This window comes from Diplotaxodon limnothrissa, linkage group LG4 (genome assembly GCF_057381915.1).
Source record: "Diplotaxodon limnothrissa isolate DT_005_m linkage group LG4, D_limnothrissa_male_GT1.1, whole genome shotgun sequence".
Taxonomy (NCBI): Eukaryota; Metazoa; Chordata; class Actinopteri; order Cichliformes; family Cichlidae; genus Diplotaxodon; species Diplotaxodon limnothrissa.
In genome coordinates this window covers 26,288,620-26,304,078 of record NC_140599.1, presented here as the reverse complement: position 1 = coordinate 26,304,078, position 15,459 = coordinate 26,288,620, and the positions used below count along the sequence as shown (strand labels likewise).

General features: G+C 37.4%; 2 protein-coding genes across 3 annotated transcripts; one reads left to right on the top strand and one right to left on the bottom strand.

Annotated features, from left to right (window-relative positions):
* Window positions 1-506: 506 nt before the first annotated feature.
* Window positions 507-6,392, bottom strand: nudt1 (nudix (nucleoside diphosphate linked moiety X)-type motif 1). The gene is made up of 3 exons (XM_085352696.1): window positions 6,237-6,392; window positions 3,316-3,457; window positions 507-797 (listed from the first exon to the last, which is right to left on the bottom strand). The coding sequence occupies exons 1-3, from the start codon at window positions 6,390-6,392 to the stop codon at window positions 625-627; spliced, it is 471 nt and encodes a 156-aa protein (XP_085208822.1). The 3' UTR covers window positions 507-624.
* A 1,594-nt stretch (window positions 6,393-7,986) lies between these two features.
* On the top strand, window positions 7,987-9,547 carry mrm2 (mitochondrial rRNA methyltransferase 2). Of its 2 annotated transcripts, none has more exons than XM_085352694.1 (2): window positions 7,987-8,275; window positions 9,007-9,547. In XM_085352694.1, exons 1-2 carry the CDS (start codon window positions 7,987-7,989, stop codon window positions 9,435-9,437), a joined length of 720 nt encoding a protein of 239 aa, XP_085208820.1. In that variant the 3' UTR covers window positions 9,438-9,547. The 2 variants fall into 2 exon arrangements, with proteins under 2 accessions (XP_085208820.1, XP_085208821.1); XM_085352695.1 differs by having other exon boundaries at window positions 7,987-8,287.
* The last annotated feature ends 5,912 nt before the right edge of the window (window positions 9,548-15,459 follow it).

The following is a 15,459-nucleotide window of genomic DNA, read 5'->3' as shown; positions in this document are numbered from 1 at the left end:
CAAAAATGTCTGAATTTTGCTGGATTTTCTTCTCATTCACTGTCTGACTTTGTACTTTTCTAAAATTATGTACATTTTTGGTTTTTTGTACACACATATAACAGAGAATATACTTTACTCAAATATATGTAACAAAGGTGCAATTTGGGGTTCATGTTAAAGAAGCTATGTTCCAAATTGCAAATGAACTGGTTTAAACATGTATTTTATGAAGAAACTCCCATACAGTATGAAACAATTATTTTAGTAATCGCCTTAATTTTGGAAACGTGCTGCACAGAATATGAAACCTAATGAATTCAGAACTGTATATACTGTAAATATTCCACTAAAGAGGTGCTTCCTGCATTGTGTTGAATCAGATACTCTAAAAATAAAATGAGAGTATGGATGTTTTCTTTCAGTGTAGTGCTGCTTTGATTTTCATGGGGAAAAATCCCTGTAAAGAAATAAAAAGGTTTCTAATTGTGTTACAGCTGCGTAACATGTAAACCCTCCACAGGATATCTTCGTTTCCTCCGCATAATGACACAAAACAGCCGTTGGATTATTCCTGGTATTTCTCACAGGTTTTATATTGGTCCCTGATGTAAATGCCACCAGTAACAGCTCGATTATTTCCCTTCAGAGCTCCTCCACTTCTTCCAGCGTGTGGCTGAGAATCACATCGTGACCCTGAAACTTGAAGTATCCAACAAATTTCTTCTTCTGCAGCATCAGAGGGAACCACAGTATATCATCGGCCCACATCTGACTGAAAGGAATTTTGTCACGTTCGAACCACTGGGGCCTCATTTCTAGAAAACAAAAGAAAAAATAATTAGACCTCCGGAGAATGAAATAGCATTTTATCATCTGCCTTCAGATATCATCTGCCTTTTCACTGTCATTTCTTAGTTACTGTCCAGAGAATGGAGAGAATTATTATTAAATCAATTCAAGTTGCTTTAGGACCTCAATCCTAAGTAGACAACAGACATCTGTATTACAGTAGTGCAGATAACACTTGCACTCATTTCCTGCCTTATCTTATCTGTTTTATACAAAACAAAACTTTTATATGATAAGCTGTTAAAATCAAACACTTAATGTTATTTGATGTGCCTTAAAACGCTCATAAGTGTGCTGAAATAATTATTGTCATTAAAATTACTCTTTTTAGAATTTTTCTAGTCAAAGATTAGAGAGAAAAAACTCCACCATATTCATTCATTCTTTCTTAACCTTAAGAAGATGATAGAAATGGTTGGATCTTTATTTTTTTTTTTTATTTAATGGCTTGACTAGACTATTCTTGACTAAACAAACCTCATACTTAATTAATCCCCCAATTGGTTATTAGTATTTTCCAACTTTAATTTCTGTCTTGTTAAATCAGTGTTAAAACCACATTACACAATTTCCCTTAACTTCACCACATTTCAGTTAAGCTTTTTTCCCTCTACTTATCACTTCACCTCCTGACTGTTTGACTTCTTTTACCCTCCAGACTCTTTGGTTCACTGCTAATGCCTGAACGCTCGAGGAGCTGAGGTTTGCCGAGCGCCTCCAGACTTCACCTTGCTGACCTTGGCTAAATTGCCTGGAAAGACATCCTTGCAAGTTCTTCCTGCTAAGGGCATCAACTCTTCTTTGTTTATTTACAATCTTTACCACTGAGAGCACAATTATAGATTTTTCTTTCCACTTCACAAATATACTACACACGCTCCTACTTCTGTGTATCTCACACAAAACAGTCAAATAGTCAAACAAAATCCAACACAGGATACGACTGGTTTAGACAATTGCAGACCCGTTTCCAGACTTCTACTAATTTCTAAAATAACTCGCAAAACTACTGCTTACCAGCTTACCAGCTTTTTCAGCTGGTTGAGGGACATTGTACTTAAAAAAAGTATACCAGTGACCAGACCAAACCAACAAACATATTATTGATCTGGTATTTCTGGCACTGCTCTCAAATTTAATAATAGTTATTTGACAGAGACTTCAAAATTCATAATAACTTTGTCTTTATCTTCTCTTTTCCCATGTGACATCTCTCAAAGCTCCACCCTTGTACCATTTCTGCTTTCATTACATATTTCATGTTTTAGAGATCTCATATTTCTTATTGCTGCTCATCTGATAATATGTAGCTATACTTTCCTATTACACCTATCAACCAGTTTTCACTGTCATTACCGACTGAGTGTCTTTAAGTATCTCAAAACTGAGGCCCATGTGTTCAGGCCTGACAGCTTCTTTAAGGAGATCGGTCATTAGCCCTGCAACATCAAATAATCTGTGAGGAGTTTTGCAGTTATTTTGACCAGCATTTGAATTTTGAACCTCAGCTCTCTAGCCTCATGTACTCATTTCTTTCAAATAAGAAACATCACTAAAATCAAACCTTTATTGTAACCTTCTGCTTTGAACACACACTCCAATCTTCTGTCTGCTGTAAGTTATTGTACCTTACCTTTGATTTGCACTACTCGGTCCTCCCTGCTAGGGAGGACCGAGTAGTGCAAATCAAAAACCACAAAGTGCTTGCACATCACGCCTATTCCTATTCTTGCTATCATAAACCTTGCATGGAACGCAAACGCCATGAAACCCCCCCAGTGACGCCTGACTCTAGTTATTAGAAGAATTTGGCTTCAATTGCTTTGCTTGTTTCACTTTTAATTTTGCTGGAAAAATATAAAACTAGAAGACCCTGCAAAACAAAGCCCCCTGAAGATGTCAGGAGGAGGTCAAATGCTTTTCACAGACTTCATAGAACTCTTAACTATGAACATCTGCTCCAGTACTGCGCAATTATTAGCTATATTATAGTTTTCCTTGCTACTTAACATTTCTACTCAACTCCATTTAAAAAGCTTCTTTCGGCTGCTCACTTATTATTAAGGGGTCACCAAAGTGGATGGATTTGCATATTCAACAAATTTGATTTTATAAAACCTTTAAAATATTATTTTCAATAAGAAATGTGACAGATATGAAAAACGAACTGTTGATATAAGTTTGGGTCAAACATCACTTTAACAGTAAGTTACAAAAAATGGTTTATATCACGTTATTAGGACTCAATTATATTTATTATAAATATATTAAAATATAAAATATTTTCGTGCCAAACTGTTAGGCACTGTGCAACAAACAATCTTTGCATCTCCTCTCATAGGACACCATTATCTGAAACGTATAGGCAACAGTGAACTAAAATTCACCACCCCAAGCTCTCTCCTTCCTCTCATTTCAACCACTTTCAAACTATGATACCACTGGATTTCTTCATTTTTCAGTGTGGTGCAGCGGATGTGATACCATCGGATTCTGTCGGTTCTCCATTATATGTGTCGGCTCTGAAAACATGGACATCAAGTAGCTGCGTTTCTCCCACAAATTCAAATTTGATATTTCCGATCTTGTCGAGTGCATCCACCGTGAGACCACTTTCTTCTTCCAGCTCTCTGAAAGGAAAAAAACATCAAATAAATGATTAATTACGTGGGTCTTAAAAATAAGCTCACCGTAGACGTCACACGGGCACTAAAAGCAACTAAAAATGGCAAAGTAATGATATCGGTGGTTCTAGGACACAATCTATTTGTGGCATTTGCTTTACCCTCTACACAAAACATTTTAAGATTATTAAAAAAAATTAGTATGAGAGTGAAAGGTCTGGATAAGAGCTTGTGGGCTGAACATTGAGATCGGGGTCAAAGTGTTGTTGCAAACTGCAGAGGGTAGTAAAATATGCCAAAATAGCATGTTCAGGTTGACTGAATGTCAAATTTGTAGTACTTTTATTCTCTCCCATCTTTATTTAAAAAGTAACTAACCATGAACTTACCATTAATACACTAATATGTGACGTGCTTTCTAATAAAAATGTGTCGTCAGAGAAGAAATTAATATAAGAGCTTTGTCGCTTTCTATGAAGGTGTGGCAGGGCGTGGTCTGCGGTGCCGCTGCAGAGGAGGCGGACGCACCTGAGCGGCATCCGCAATCACGCCTCGCCGGCATAAAGAGTTTGTACTGGGTGCTGTCAGTTCCTGTTTTGGTGATGTGCTTGGCTGGTGGCTGGAAAGCTGCAGCCGTGTGTGTCATCATTCATTTACAGAATGTTAAATCTTGGTAAAGGTACACTTGATACATATCTTACTCATCACAAGAGCTTCAGAGATAAGAACTGTTAGGGGCAGGGATGACGACTTTTAAAAGACTGAAAAAAATTCAGATTTTCTGGAACGATGCAGTAGCTCTTTTTGTTTTATTTTCAGGGGATTCATCCCAATCATAAAAAAAACCCAACAACTGCAAAAATTATGCATTAGCAGCATCCAAGAAAACACTCCACATTAAAAGCTGCTGGTAGATGCCAGCAGCAAGTGAATTTTAACGTTCCTTTCACAGAATATTATACATTACACTCAACATATTAACAGACACTAATTTATATGATTAGGACTATTAATTACAAACTGCAGTTTTCCTCTTTTTCTTTTTCTTTAATCAATCACACTTTTTAAAAGAAGCTCTTTTGTCTAGCAATATTCTCAGTCACAGCACGTTATCTAAGGGTCCTCATTTTAGCTTTTTAGTCCCCAGTACTCAAGCCAAACACAACCTTGAGTTCCCTTCACTAAAAGAAATGTTTTGATTGGTGTTGGCCTATTCACTGACCAGGACTTATTAAATGGAAGGAGTGAAGCTAGGATTGAGAAGTGGGTTAAGATGATTTTCAGTATTGCCCTTACCTGACCATTACATGAAGAACTAAGTGTTTCTAACTCAGTCTTGTTACCCATTGCATCCAAATATCCTAAACACAAAGCTGGTCTCACTACGTGTTTAAGGAAAAACGGCTTGAGAACTCGCCCGATAGCTTTTTGGGGGTTTCCTTCCTTTGCTTTGAAACAAATTTCCTGCAGATGATTGATCACAGATTGTCCAGACTTCACATTAATGTGTTTCCCCCCACACACTTACAGAGTACTCAAAACATATCAAACTCCCTCTTTTTCAGTCGTTTTCTTAACCCTTGCACAACATTGGTACTTTGCTGTTGCATACAAACAGAGTTTCGTCTTAAAATCCCAAACCCAGTGTTATGTTTTGTCATATGTTTTTAATGGTTCATGTTAAAGCTATAAGTGTATTGATACCCTGGCAGATATCAAAGTGGATATTGATGTGATAATATGGACTGCGAAACTGATTAAACTAGATTTAGAACTACTTTAGATAAAACCACAAGGGCTATAAAAATTACACCTGTAAAACCCTAAAAGATGCTTTGTGTTTGCAGAAATTTGTGCCCCCCCAAAAAAAACAAAAAAACAAAAACCCAACTAGAAAAAAAAAAACAAACAAACAAAAAAAAAACATAGTTGCACATCCAAACGTGCTGTGGTGGGGATTCAAGAAAATAGTTTGAGATGATTTAAGCTTTGGGATGAAGCATATTATCCTGATGGACGGAGTCATTAGAACATGAGCACACCGTGGTGCATAAATGGATGGACATGGACATCAACAATATTCAGGTAGGCTGGTAGCATTTAGATGATTAGCATTTAGATCAGGGGTGTCAAACTCAAATACACAGTGGGCCAAAATTCAAAACTGGAACAAAGTCGCGGGCTAACGTTAATATTTATTGAAATATATTTATTCCTCCAGATATAAGAATGAATCTTTTCTTATGGACTCAAACAAGTTTTGCTGAAAAACTGAATGTGGAACAAGCAAAGCTTAATACTAAACAATATATATATTAGCTGTATAATACCAGTAGGCCAGCTCTAATAGTAATTTGGTATGGCTTCGCGGGCCAAATGTAATTAGGCTGCGGGCCAAATTTGGCCCGCGGGCCAGAGTTTGACACCTATGATTTAGATGATGTTCAGCTGGTACTAAGGTGCCCTAAGTGTGCCAAAAAAATATCCCCACACATTAAACCAATACTGCCCTGATACAAGGCAGAATGGGTCCATGCTTTCCTGTAGTTTACAACAAATTCTGACCCCATGATCTGAGTGTCACAGTCAAAATTGAGACTCAGACCATTTGACATTTTTCCAGTCTTCTATTGTCCAATTTTGGTCCCCATGAGAAACGTAGCTTCCCAATTAGTTTCGTCACACTTAAGACCACTTCATTTCAAAATCATTTAAATCGTGAGTCTATTTTTATTATAATTATTATTTTTTTAATATAAAAAATGTCGAACGCAACTAAACTTGCCTCCTAGCAGCGTCCTCAATGGTTTCTCCAGGCTGAACTTTGCCCCCAAACCCGTTCCACTTTCCAGCACCAAAGCCCCTCTTCTTCATACCCAGTAGCACTCTGCCCGGCTGGACAATGAGCACAAGGGTCAGCAGCTTGGAGCTCAACATCTCGCCTGAGTGTGGAGGTAAAGAAATCTGATGTTAAACTAACGCAATGCATCTCCACTGTGCTGCACAGTAAGCGTAATCAGCTGCACACTCCGCTGTGTGCTAACATGGTTACCTGCTAAGTAAAACTGTGCTAGCGTATTGAAAAAAGGAATTTTTTCTCAGCGGTGGCCGAAAGAAAAAAGACGAAAAACTGCTTATAAAAACAGTATACTTTGAGTTCAACAACTCCCGCGTGCAGCTGCAGATCGGTTGTCACGTGATGTGCTGATACGTAAGAGCGTGGATGAGTACGATTGACGTAAACTCAGCTCACCGGGTCCATCGCTTTCTTGCTAGATCGGTTAACCGTGGTTACCATGAAATGTGTTCGACTAGAAACTGCAGCTGGTTAATGCTGCAGTTACAGCACGTGTTATCTCACGATAACCCAACAACAAATGGAGGTTATCAGTAATTTATTGATTGATTATTTTTATTTTGTTAATATAACAAAAACTGCTTCTAAAAGCTTCGTTATGTCTCTGATGGTTCTCAGTCATCCAGGCCTTAGAAGCGTATTTACTTGCTTTCATTTCTTATTATTACTAATAGTCTATAGACTATTAGTAATAATAAGAAAAGCAATAATACTTAAATGCACTTTAGTCATGCCTTACAAAAAAAGATTCCATCTGAAATCTGTAAAATTTAAGGTTCAGTTTACCATTCAAAAACTGAAGAACATTTTCCAATCTAAAATTGCAACAAATCATCTTTGTGGCCCATATTATTATTACAAGTTTATAGAGAAACCCAACCAGATAAACAACTGAATAAATAAAGGAAAATGGATGAATGGCTGAACTATAGAGAATCTGGAGAACTATCTGCATGTAAAGATCATTACTGACAGTCTCCCGGCCCTCAACTGAATCTACATTTAACAGCATACAACATTCCATAATGTGAAATCACTGCAGGGGAAATGAAGAAATGCCACTTCGTCTCCTGTACTTGGAGTACTTGGATGTCATGGTACTTGCCTCAGCTGGTAGCTCCATATGTTTTGATTTGGTAAAGTTTTACATCAGATGCTCTTCCTGACAGAACCCCCAAAGAGAGTGGAATCGAATTGGTGACCTTGGTGAGCCAATGTGTTATTCGCCAATCAAACTCTCCAAAGCGTTTTGGAAAGCATTTGTGCTTTACATATGCTGCAATCTATTCCATTAGGGGAGGCCTCGTCTGTCTTTGACAGTGTCACACCTTCTGCACATATTACAGCACTGTAATAAGAGTCTGGCTTAATATAGCCTGCCTGTTTTCCACACATTAAAAGATTTTGTACACAGTAAAAAAATAAATAAAGAAATGTGACCTAGGATTTCTCAGTATTGTATAAACTTAAAACAAATGGAAAAATAAATTAGGCACATTAGCTTCAATCTGTCCCAGATAGGAACACTTGTTGTGTACATGTTTTGCAGTAAGGGGACGTATATAGGCACGCACCTAACGATTTTGCCCTTAACCAATGAGGAGGGGGGGCTCGTGTATTTCGACGCAAGCGCAGTTCAGCATGCGGTACACGTGACTGCGCAATGTAATAACAATGTGGATGTTTTCCTTGCAGAGGAGATATCTGCACTTCTCGTTGTGTTTGATGAAGAAACTGAAGGGTAAGACGCCAGCGGAGCAGCGCTGGCTCCGACGGCAGCTTAAAGACCCGTATGTCAAAGCTTCCCAGGTCCAAAACTTTCGATGCAGGAGCGCCTTCAAGCTTCTAGAGATAGATGACAAGTTCAGGCTCTTACAACCTGGATACACTGTGGTGGACTGCGGAGCTGCTCCTGGAGCCTGGAGCCAGGTGGCAGTCCAGAGGGTCAATTCAGGTGTGACAGGTGAGAGGACAGGTGAGATCACACAGGTTTGTGGGAGGGGCGCCATGATATGATTGTTACGACGTTTAACCTAGAGTTTGTGCTTTTGCTAAGACTGTATGTCAGGGACGACTTTGAGTCCAACCTTACAATATTTTTGTCCGATTTTTCCCTATTGCGTAGCGGTTCTGTAGTTTTCCAAGCGTAAAGTATTGTGGCTCATGCCTAATTTTCCTAATAAGATTATATAGGCATCATAAAATGTCATATTGATTGATTTCGTTTTTAAATATCTGCAGTGTGGTTTGAATATTAGCATTCAGAAACCGAAGCTGCTCTTAATATCCATCATGTCGGCGTTTATTCCTAGTGATGCAGATTGATGGGAAGAGTCTGCACTACATTTACCACACAAACAAAAAGCAGTGCTCTGCAAAAAACAGAAGCAGATGTGATAGACTGTGATGTATTACCAAGCTGAAAGTTATTGAAGCCTATGGCAGATGCATTAATAAAAGCAGAAAATTCACAAAAGAAACGTGTATTGATGATAATATAGAACATGTGCTATTATAATTTGATATAATTATGTGTTATTATAATTATCAAATGAGTTGTCTTGCTTCTCTAGTTGATCGTGCAAGGAAATAGACTGGCTTTTATATCCAGACTTGTCTTTCTTGTAGCTCAGCCTTAAATAACAGAAAAAATAAGCTTGTAAATTAAAGTCACTATCTTTCCTATTACCTTAGATCCAGAGTTGCCTCGTGGTATGGTTGTTGGCATTGATTTGCTGAACATACCGCCTCTGGATGGTGCTCACTTCCTGTCCAATTGCGATGTCACAGACCCTGCCACACATGCCAAGCTGTTGGAGCTTCTTCCCCACGGCAAGGCTCATGTCATCCTGAGCGACATGGCACCCAATGCCAGCGGTTTCAGAGAGATGGACCACGAGAAACTCATCACAATGTGTTTGTCTTTGATAGACTTGGCTGAGAAAATTTTACAGCCCCAGGGTTCTCTTCTTTGTAAATACTGGGACGGGATCCTTGCTCATAAACTGCAGGAAACGCTCTCAAGTGTGTTCAGTAGTGTTCGGACTTTAAAGCCAGATTCCAGCAGAAAAGACTCAGCTGAACGATATTTCCTTGCTAGAATGTACAGAAGGCCAATAAAGTGATGTTTAATTATGGAGTGTGTGCTCCGTTCAGTCTGAGCATGACGAAGGGGCTCTCTTAGTGGCTGTCATCAAAAGATGGCACTGTTGAGGCATCGGTAAGGCTGACTGCTCCAGGCACAGAAGCAAACACATTAAACACTGTGATGCTGGCTTTTAAGCCCTGCAAACTTAACACAGCAGCAGTGAATCAGTAATATGTAAACCTATGCAAGAATCAGTTTGATATTCCTCAAGAGCCCAATGCAGTGCTTCTCTGAAGTTAATTGTTTGCCCCAAGTGTTTGTTCTACACACTCAGACTGGTATTTGCTTTGTTACAGAAAGTCATCTACCAGTGGTGCTTATGCTAATAATTTGCACTGCCAGCCATGTAGAAATATGTAATAATTCTCTCACTGAGAGCTCACAGAGAGGGAAAACTAATACATAAGAGTCAAACACAGTATGACTAACTGGAAGTGGGATGCTACTCAAGTGTTATTGGGTTCTGACAGTGAAAACATGTCCATTTCCTGTGAAAATGTGATAAGCACAGTCATTTCAGTTTTTCTTTTTTTTCTTTCTTTCATATTTTCACAGATCTCCTTTAAATCACTGAGGTGAACACTTTCATTTGTTTTTATTTTTTAGTACAACTGGTCATGAAATAAAAGCACATTTTGTAGTCGTATAGTGTCACAGTCTTGTCCTGACTTGAAGCGCCATTCACCAGAGCCAGATGCATATACGATATCTTTATCTTCTCTTCCCGTCTTAGTGCATTCGTTTTCATGTACAAGCAACTATCATTTTTGGAGGGCATTTTATGCTTTTAGTCCAGTGACAGAAATAGATTGGGAATGACTTGCCACAAAGGTCTCCAGCTGGACACGTACTTGGGATGTTGCTTTACCCTTTGGCCAAAAGGGCTCTGTCATGTACAAATGAGTGAATAACAATGAAATGCAACCAAGCGCAAAGGTTCAAGGGAGAAGGAGTTATTTCAGGCACCCCTGGTTCGAAAAGGAAAAATCTCCATTCATTTTATAAACAGAGATGCAATTTGCTGAATACTTCTACAGCTCGTATGTCTTTCATGGTTAAATAAATCAGTATAAAAGATTAACATCTGTGTTGGCAAACATTTGGTTCTTAGGTCAAGCCAGACGATAGCTTGATCTCAAGTAAAATAAGTATTTTTCTTTTGAATTCTGATTAATTTGTGGGTGGATTTGTAACAAGTCTACCATAAAAATAAAGTTCTTTAAATTTGCTTTTAAAGGTATAGTAATCCTTAGTACTGCAGTCAAAGCGAATCCAGTTTCTAGAGAGATAAACAGCCTAAAGAGGCTCTCTTATGGTTTTGGGTAGAAATGTTTGGAAGTTAGTAATTTACAACAGTTGAGTAATGAGGTCAAAGATGCATAACATTTAGAGGATGTGCATGTTGCTTTTTAGATTTTAAATTTGTGCAAAAATGTTGAGCCACCTCATATTTCCTAATGTTTTGCTAGAAAAATCTCAAATGGGGGCAATGATTTATTTTTTTCCTGATTTTTATTTTTTATTTATTTTTTCCTGGTGTGTCTGGTCAAGTTCTTTTCTACTTTGGCATACCTCAGTCTTTTCTCCCTATTTTCCTTTCTTAAGAAGGAATTCACATCAGTCACCCTTCCACCAAGACCATTTGTGATGAAGATTCAGCGAACAGTAGATGGATCAAATGAAGGACCATGTGCAATCTGCTGTAGTTTGCTTTTTAGGCCTGACACTTCTTTTGTCCTCTACTTGTCCAGTTTCCAATTTTTTTTTAAAAGAACATAACACACACCCTGCCAAGATGTGACATTTTTAGCTAATAGTTTTTTGGGAATCGCCTTGATGGTCAGAAAATAGTATTTTTTTTTTTTCAAACTGTTTTATCTTTGGCAAGAAATGGGAACCAATTATGTTTTGTTGACAGGTTGTTGGTAACAAATTACCCAAAGATACATTTTCAAATGGATTATTTGCTTACTGTTATGTGTATGCACAACACTGGTTCATCCACTGATTTTGGTTTCTTTGGTGCTTAAATGATTTATAGGTCAGTGCTTTGGCTTAACAAACAAACAAAACAAGACAAAAGAAACCTGGTGAGGTGCAAAGACGGGACTGAGAATGAGTGAAGAAACCAGCCAATGTCCAAAGAAAGAAAACTAAAAGGCCTTAAAGACCTTCAGAAAGAAAGAAGAACTGATGCAGAAACAAAACTACTTCAATGAAAACACACAAAAAAAGAATAGCGTGGCTCAAGTCTGAATGTAATTTTACTGAATATGAATATTCTGTTAATTTCATTTTTGCCTTTTTTCCCCAAATGTGTTTAATGCTGAATGTATATCTGAATATATCTATGTCACAAACGGTAACTGAAAATATTTTATTCCTTATGAAAATACAATATAATAAATGACTCACAAGCTGTTCTTGTTTTGAAATCAGTTTAGTCCTAAATTGTTTTTTTTTTCAAAGTCTGATCCTGCCATAAAAAGAAAATTAAAATCCTAATCGAGCTCAAATTTGCATTTATGCAGCAAAGAAAGAGATTGCTCACATGAATAAATTAATATGGCTGCTATCTGGCCTCTCTGTCTCAGGAGTGATGAGTAATACAGTGTGAACTGAAACATTCATGCCTCTTGGTAAAATTAACTGCATAGAAGGGAGACTGACCCCTAAAGATGATTGCTTAGAATGAACAGGAGCAGCCATGCCTGTTGATGAAGCTGATCGTGCAAGATGTGAACAGATGACCAATTTTACTTCTCATTACTTGTTGATTATTCAACCCTTTGCTATTTAGATTTAAATTATTTCAGAATTACTGTGGGATTTATGTAAATTCCATTGGACTCGAGTGTTTCGGCTCAGGATAAATGATGATTCATTCACAGGCTAATTCATTCTTCCCTGGACAGCTGCAGGTATCGTTGTAAATAATAGTAAATGAAGAGAGGAAAACAGAAAGCCACAAATTTTGATATTCAGATCTGTCTGCTGAGATGTGGTAATTACCTTTACAGTCTGCCACGTAACACCAGTTTTAACTTCTTTGGTTTGTTATTGCTGCAAAGGATTATATGAACTTTACTTTTCATAAAAAGTATTCTATCCTTAGCAGGTCTCAAAATCTGGATCATTTAATCTCAGATGAACTCCAAAACATGACATATTATTTAACAAAAACAAAGCCAAAATGCAGAATGTGTGAAAAGCTACAACTCTAAGTACATTCCAACGTCCTTTAGCAGCATCTATTGTAGATTTCTGGTGTGATTGGGATTATTATCCTGTTTACTTTAGTATACAGAGGAGTTCATGGTCAGCTCAGTGAGTACAATGTGCCTAGTTCATATGGCTGCAAAACAAGCCTAAATCATCATCCCTTGACCACTGTGCTTGACAGGTGGCACAAAGTATTTTTTTTTAATTTTTTTTGCCTATGCTTTGTGTTTGGTTTTTATCTAAATGTGATGCTGTGCATTAGGTCCATATATCTTCATGTTGGTCTCATCTGTCCAAAGGACATTGTTCAAGTAGTCTTGTGGTTTGTTTAGATGCAACTTTGCAAACCTTTGTCATGTTGCCATGTTCTTTTTAGATAGAAGTGGGTTTCTCCTGGCAAACAAGAAACACTTGCCAAGTCTTTCTAATTGTACTGTCATGGACTCTAACATTTAGCATGCTATCTGAGGCTTGTAGAGTCTTAGATGTAGCTCAAGGTTTTTTGTAATTTCTTTAAGAATTGCACGTTCTGACCTTGGGGTGAATTTGCTTGGGTGTCCACTCCTGGAAAGATTAGCATCTGTCTGGAATGTTTTGCACCTGTGAATAATCTTTCTCACTGTAGAAGCAATAGGCTTCAAATTGTTTGGAAATGGCCTTATAACCCTTCCCAGATTGACAGGATGCAACAAGCGCTTCTTTCAGATCAGCGCTGATGTATTTCCTCCTTGGTATTGTAATAATACACACCTGAATAGTCCAGACCAGCAAACTGGCAAAACGTCTGATTTACAGACACTTGCTCATGATCAATTAATCAACTTCATTTTATAATTACCACCTGGCTGCTACTAACCCTGTTAATTCCCACGGAAGCAATAAGGGTCTACTAAGTTTTTTTTTTTACATACTTCTTCTGTGTTTTGGTTTAGTTTTTATTAAATAATGAATCTGTATAATACATGTTTTATTTTTAATCTCAGGTTGTATTTAAGACCTACTAAAGACCAGATATTTCTTTTATTATGTCTTGATATGTAAACCTTATAATTTATGCTTTTTACCTTGACTGTAAGACAAGAAGTAAAAGTACTACTGACAAGTTGCTGAGATTTTGTTGAAAAGGCAGAAGAATATAATTAACAGCTATTCAGTGTCATCCTAATCAGGAATTAATTTGAAATTTCTTACCTTTCTTACATTATAAATAAAAATGTGTTCACATGAATAATAAATACATTTAAGCCTATGTAATCTGATGTTATTCACTCTGGTGGCAAAAGAATGCAGAGGACCGCCAATTAGAAAAGCCCTCAAATGATTTGAAAAGAGAATTGATCTCTTACCAAACAGATTTTTTTGGAAAAACGGTTTAAAAAAAAAACTCTGAATCTTTCTGGAAAAAAGACCTCCTTTTTGAATTTTTCTCTGTCCCACTAATAAAAACAAACATTGCCTCTAATATTAACACAGTGGAACTCTCAAATTGGCAGGAAATTAAAGAAATGGAAATATCTTTTCTAACCATCGTGCCTTTCATTCCCTTGGCTGACCTGAGTTGCCAAAATGAATTGCTCGTCTGACAACATTCATCATTCCCAGTGCCTGTCCCTGAATGTTAGCAGACTGAGCCAAGCAGGCATTCACTGACGTAAAGTAATGAATACTATTATGATGATAATTTCATACCATCTTCACAGGGGGAAAAAAAGAATCTGAAATCTTAGGGCTGTATGAAGACCGCAACTCTTTTTTTTTTTTTACTGGAAACTCTTTTAGTTCATGATGGCAAGCCATTTAATATAATGGAAATTTTCTGGTAAACAAGCGTGTTTCTAAGAATACGTGGGAGGGAAAATATTCTCTTCAGACATCATTTTTATAGTGCCTCATTGCCTCTCAGACAACTGTAAAAAAACAAAACAAAACACAAAAACTTACAGGTATTTTGTGTCTTTTTCCCTGGCATTGTTATACAAAAGGACACATATCAGTGAACAATCTTGATCTTTGCTCATCGGGGGCTGCAGCAGCCCTGCAGAAAAATGTCAGGAACATTATTGCAAACGGGGTGAAGGTTGGATGTGGTACGAGGGTTAACGACACTGAGGATAAACAAAACACGGTGTACATTTGTAACCCCATATCTACTGACATTTACGGGGCAGAGCGGAAAAGGGAAACCGAGAGATAAAAACTTTGAACTAACTTTGTGTTAAGACTTTTGCAAGTGTGGATGTTTTCTGGTGATTTGTCACACTGGGTTAGTAAACTAATGTGTGATAAAAGAGTGCAGAGAAGAAGAAGATGGTGATCAAATATTGTTGTCACGGTCCTATTAATAAGCTGTTGTTTGTGTTTTCAATTCTTATCTTTTTTCTTCTTATTTCCTTGTGTATTTGAGGGTGTTTGCCATTTTTATGTTCCCACTGTCTTTGTCTTTCTGGTTTTGTAGGTGAATTTAATGATGGAGTACAGACATATGGTCCAGAAAACTGACCTCCTAAATCCTTCTCCTAATCACTTTTCCTTGACCTCAGTGGAAAATGTCATGAAAAGGTGGGAAACTGAATTTATAAGAGCTTAGGAAATGTGAAGTATGTGGACAATCTGACTGCACTTGCACTAGACTTCTTAACAATGTGATGATGAATGTCTGTCCTTTTGAAACTAGAATGTCCAGAAGATGAACTTACAAAAAATGAAATTGCAAATTGCAGAAAAAGTAAAGTATTGCCTAAAAAAATAAAATATATTCATTTTTGAAATGAAATATT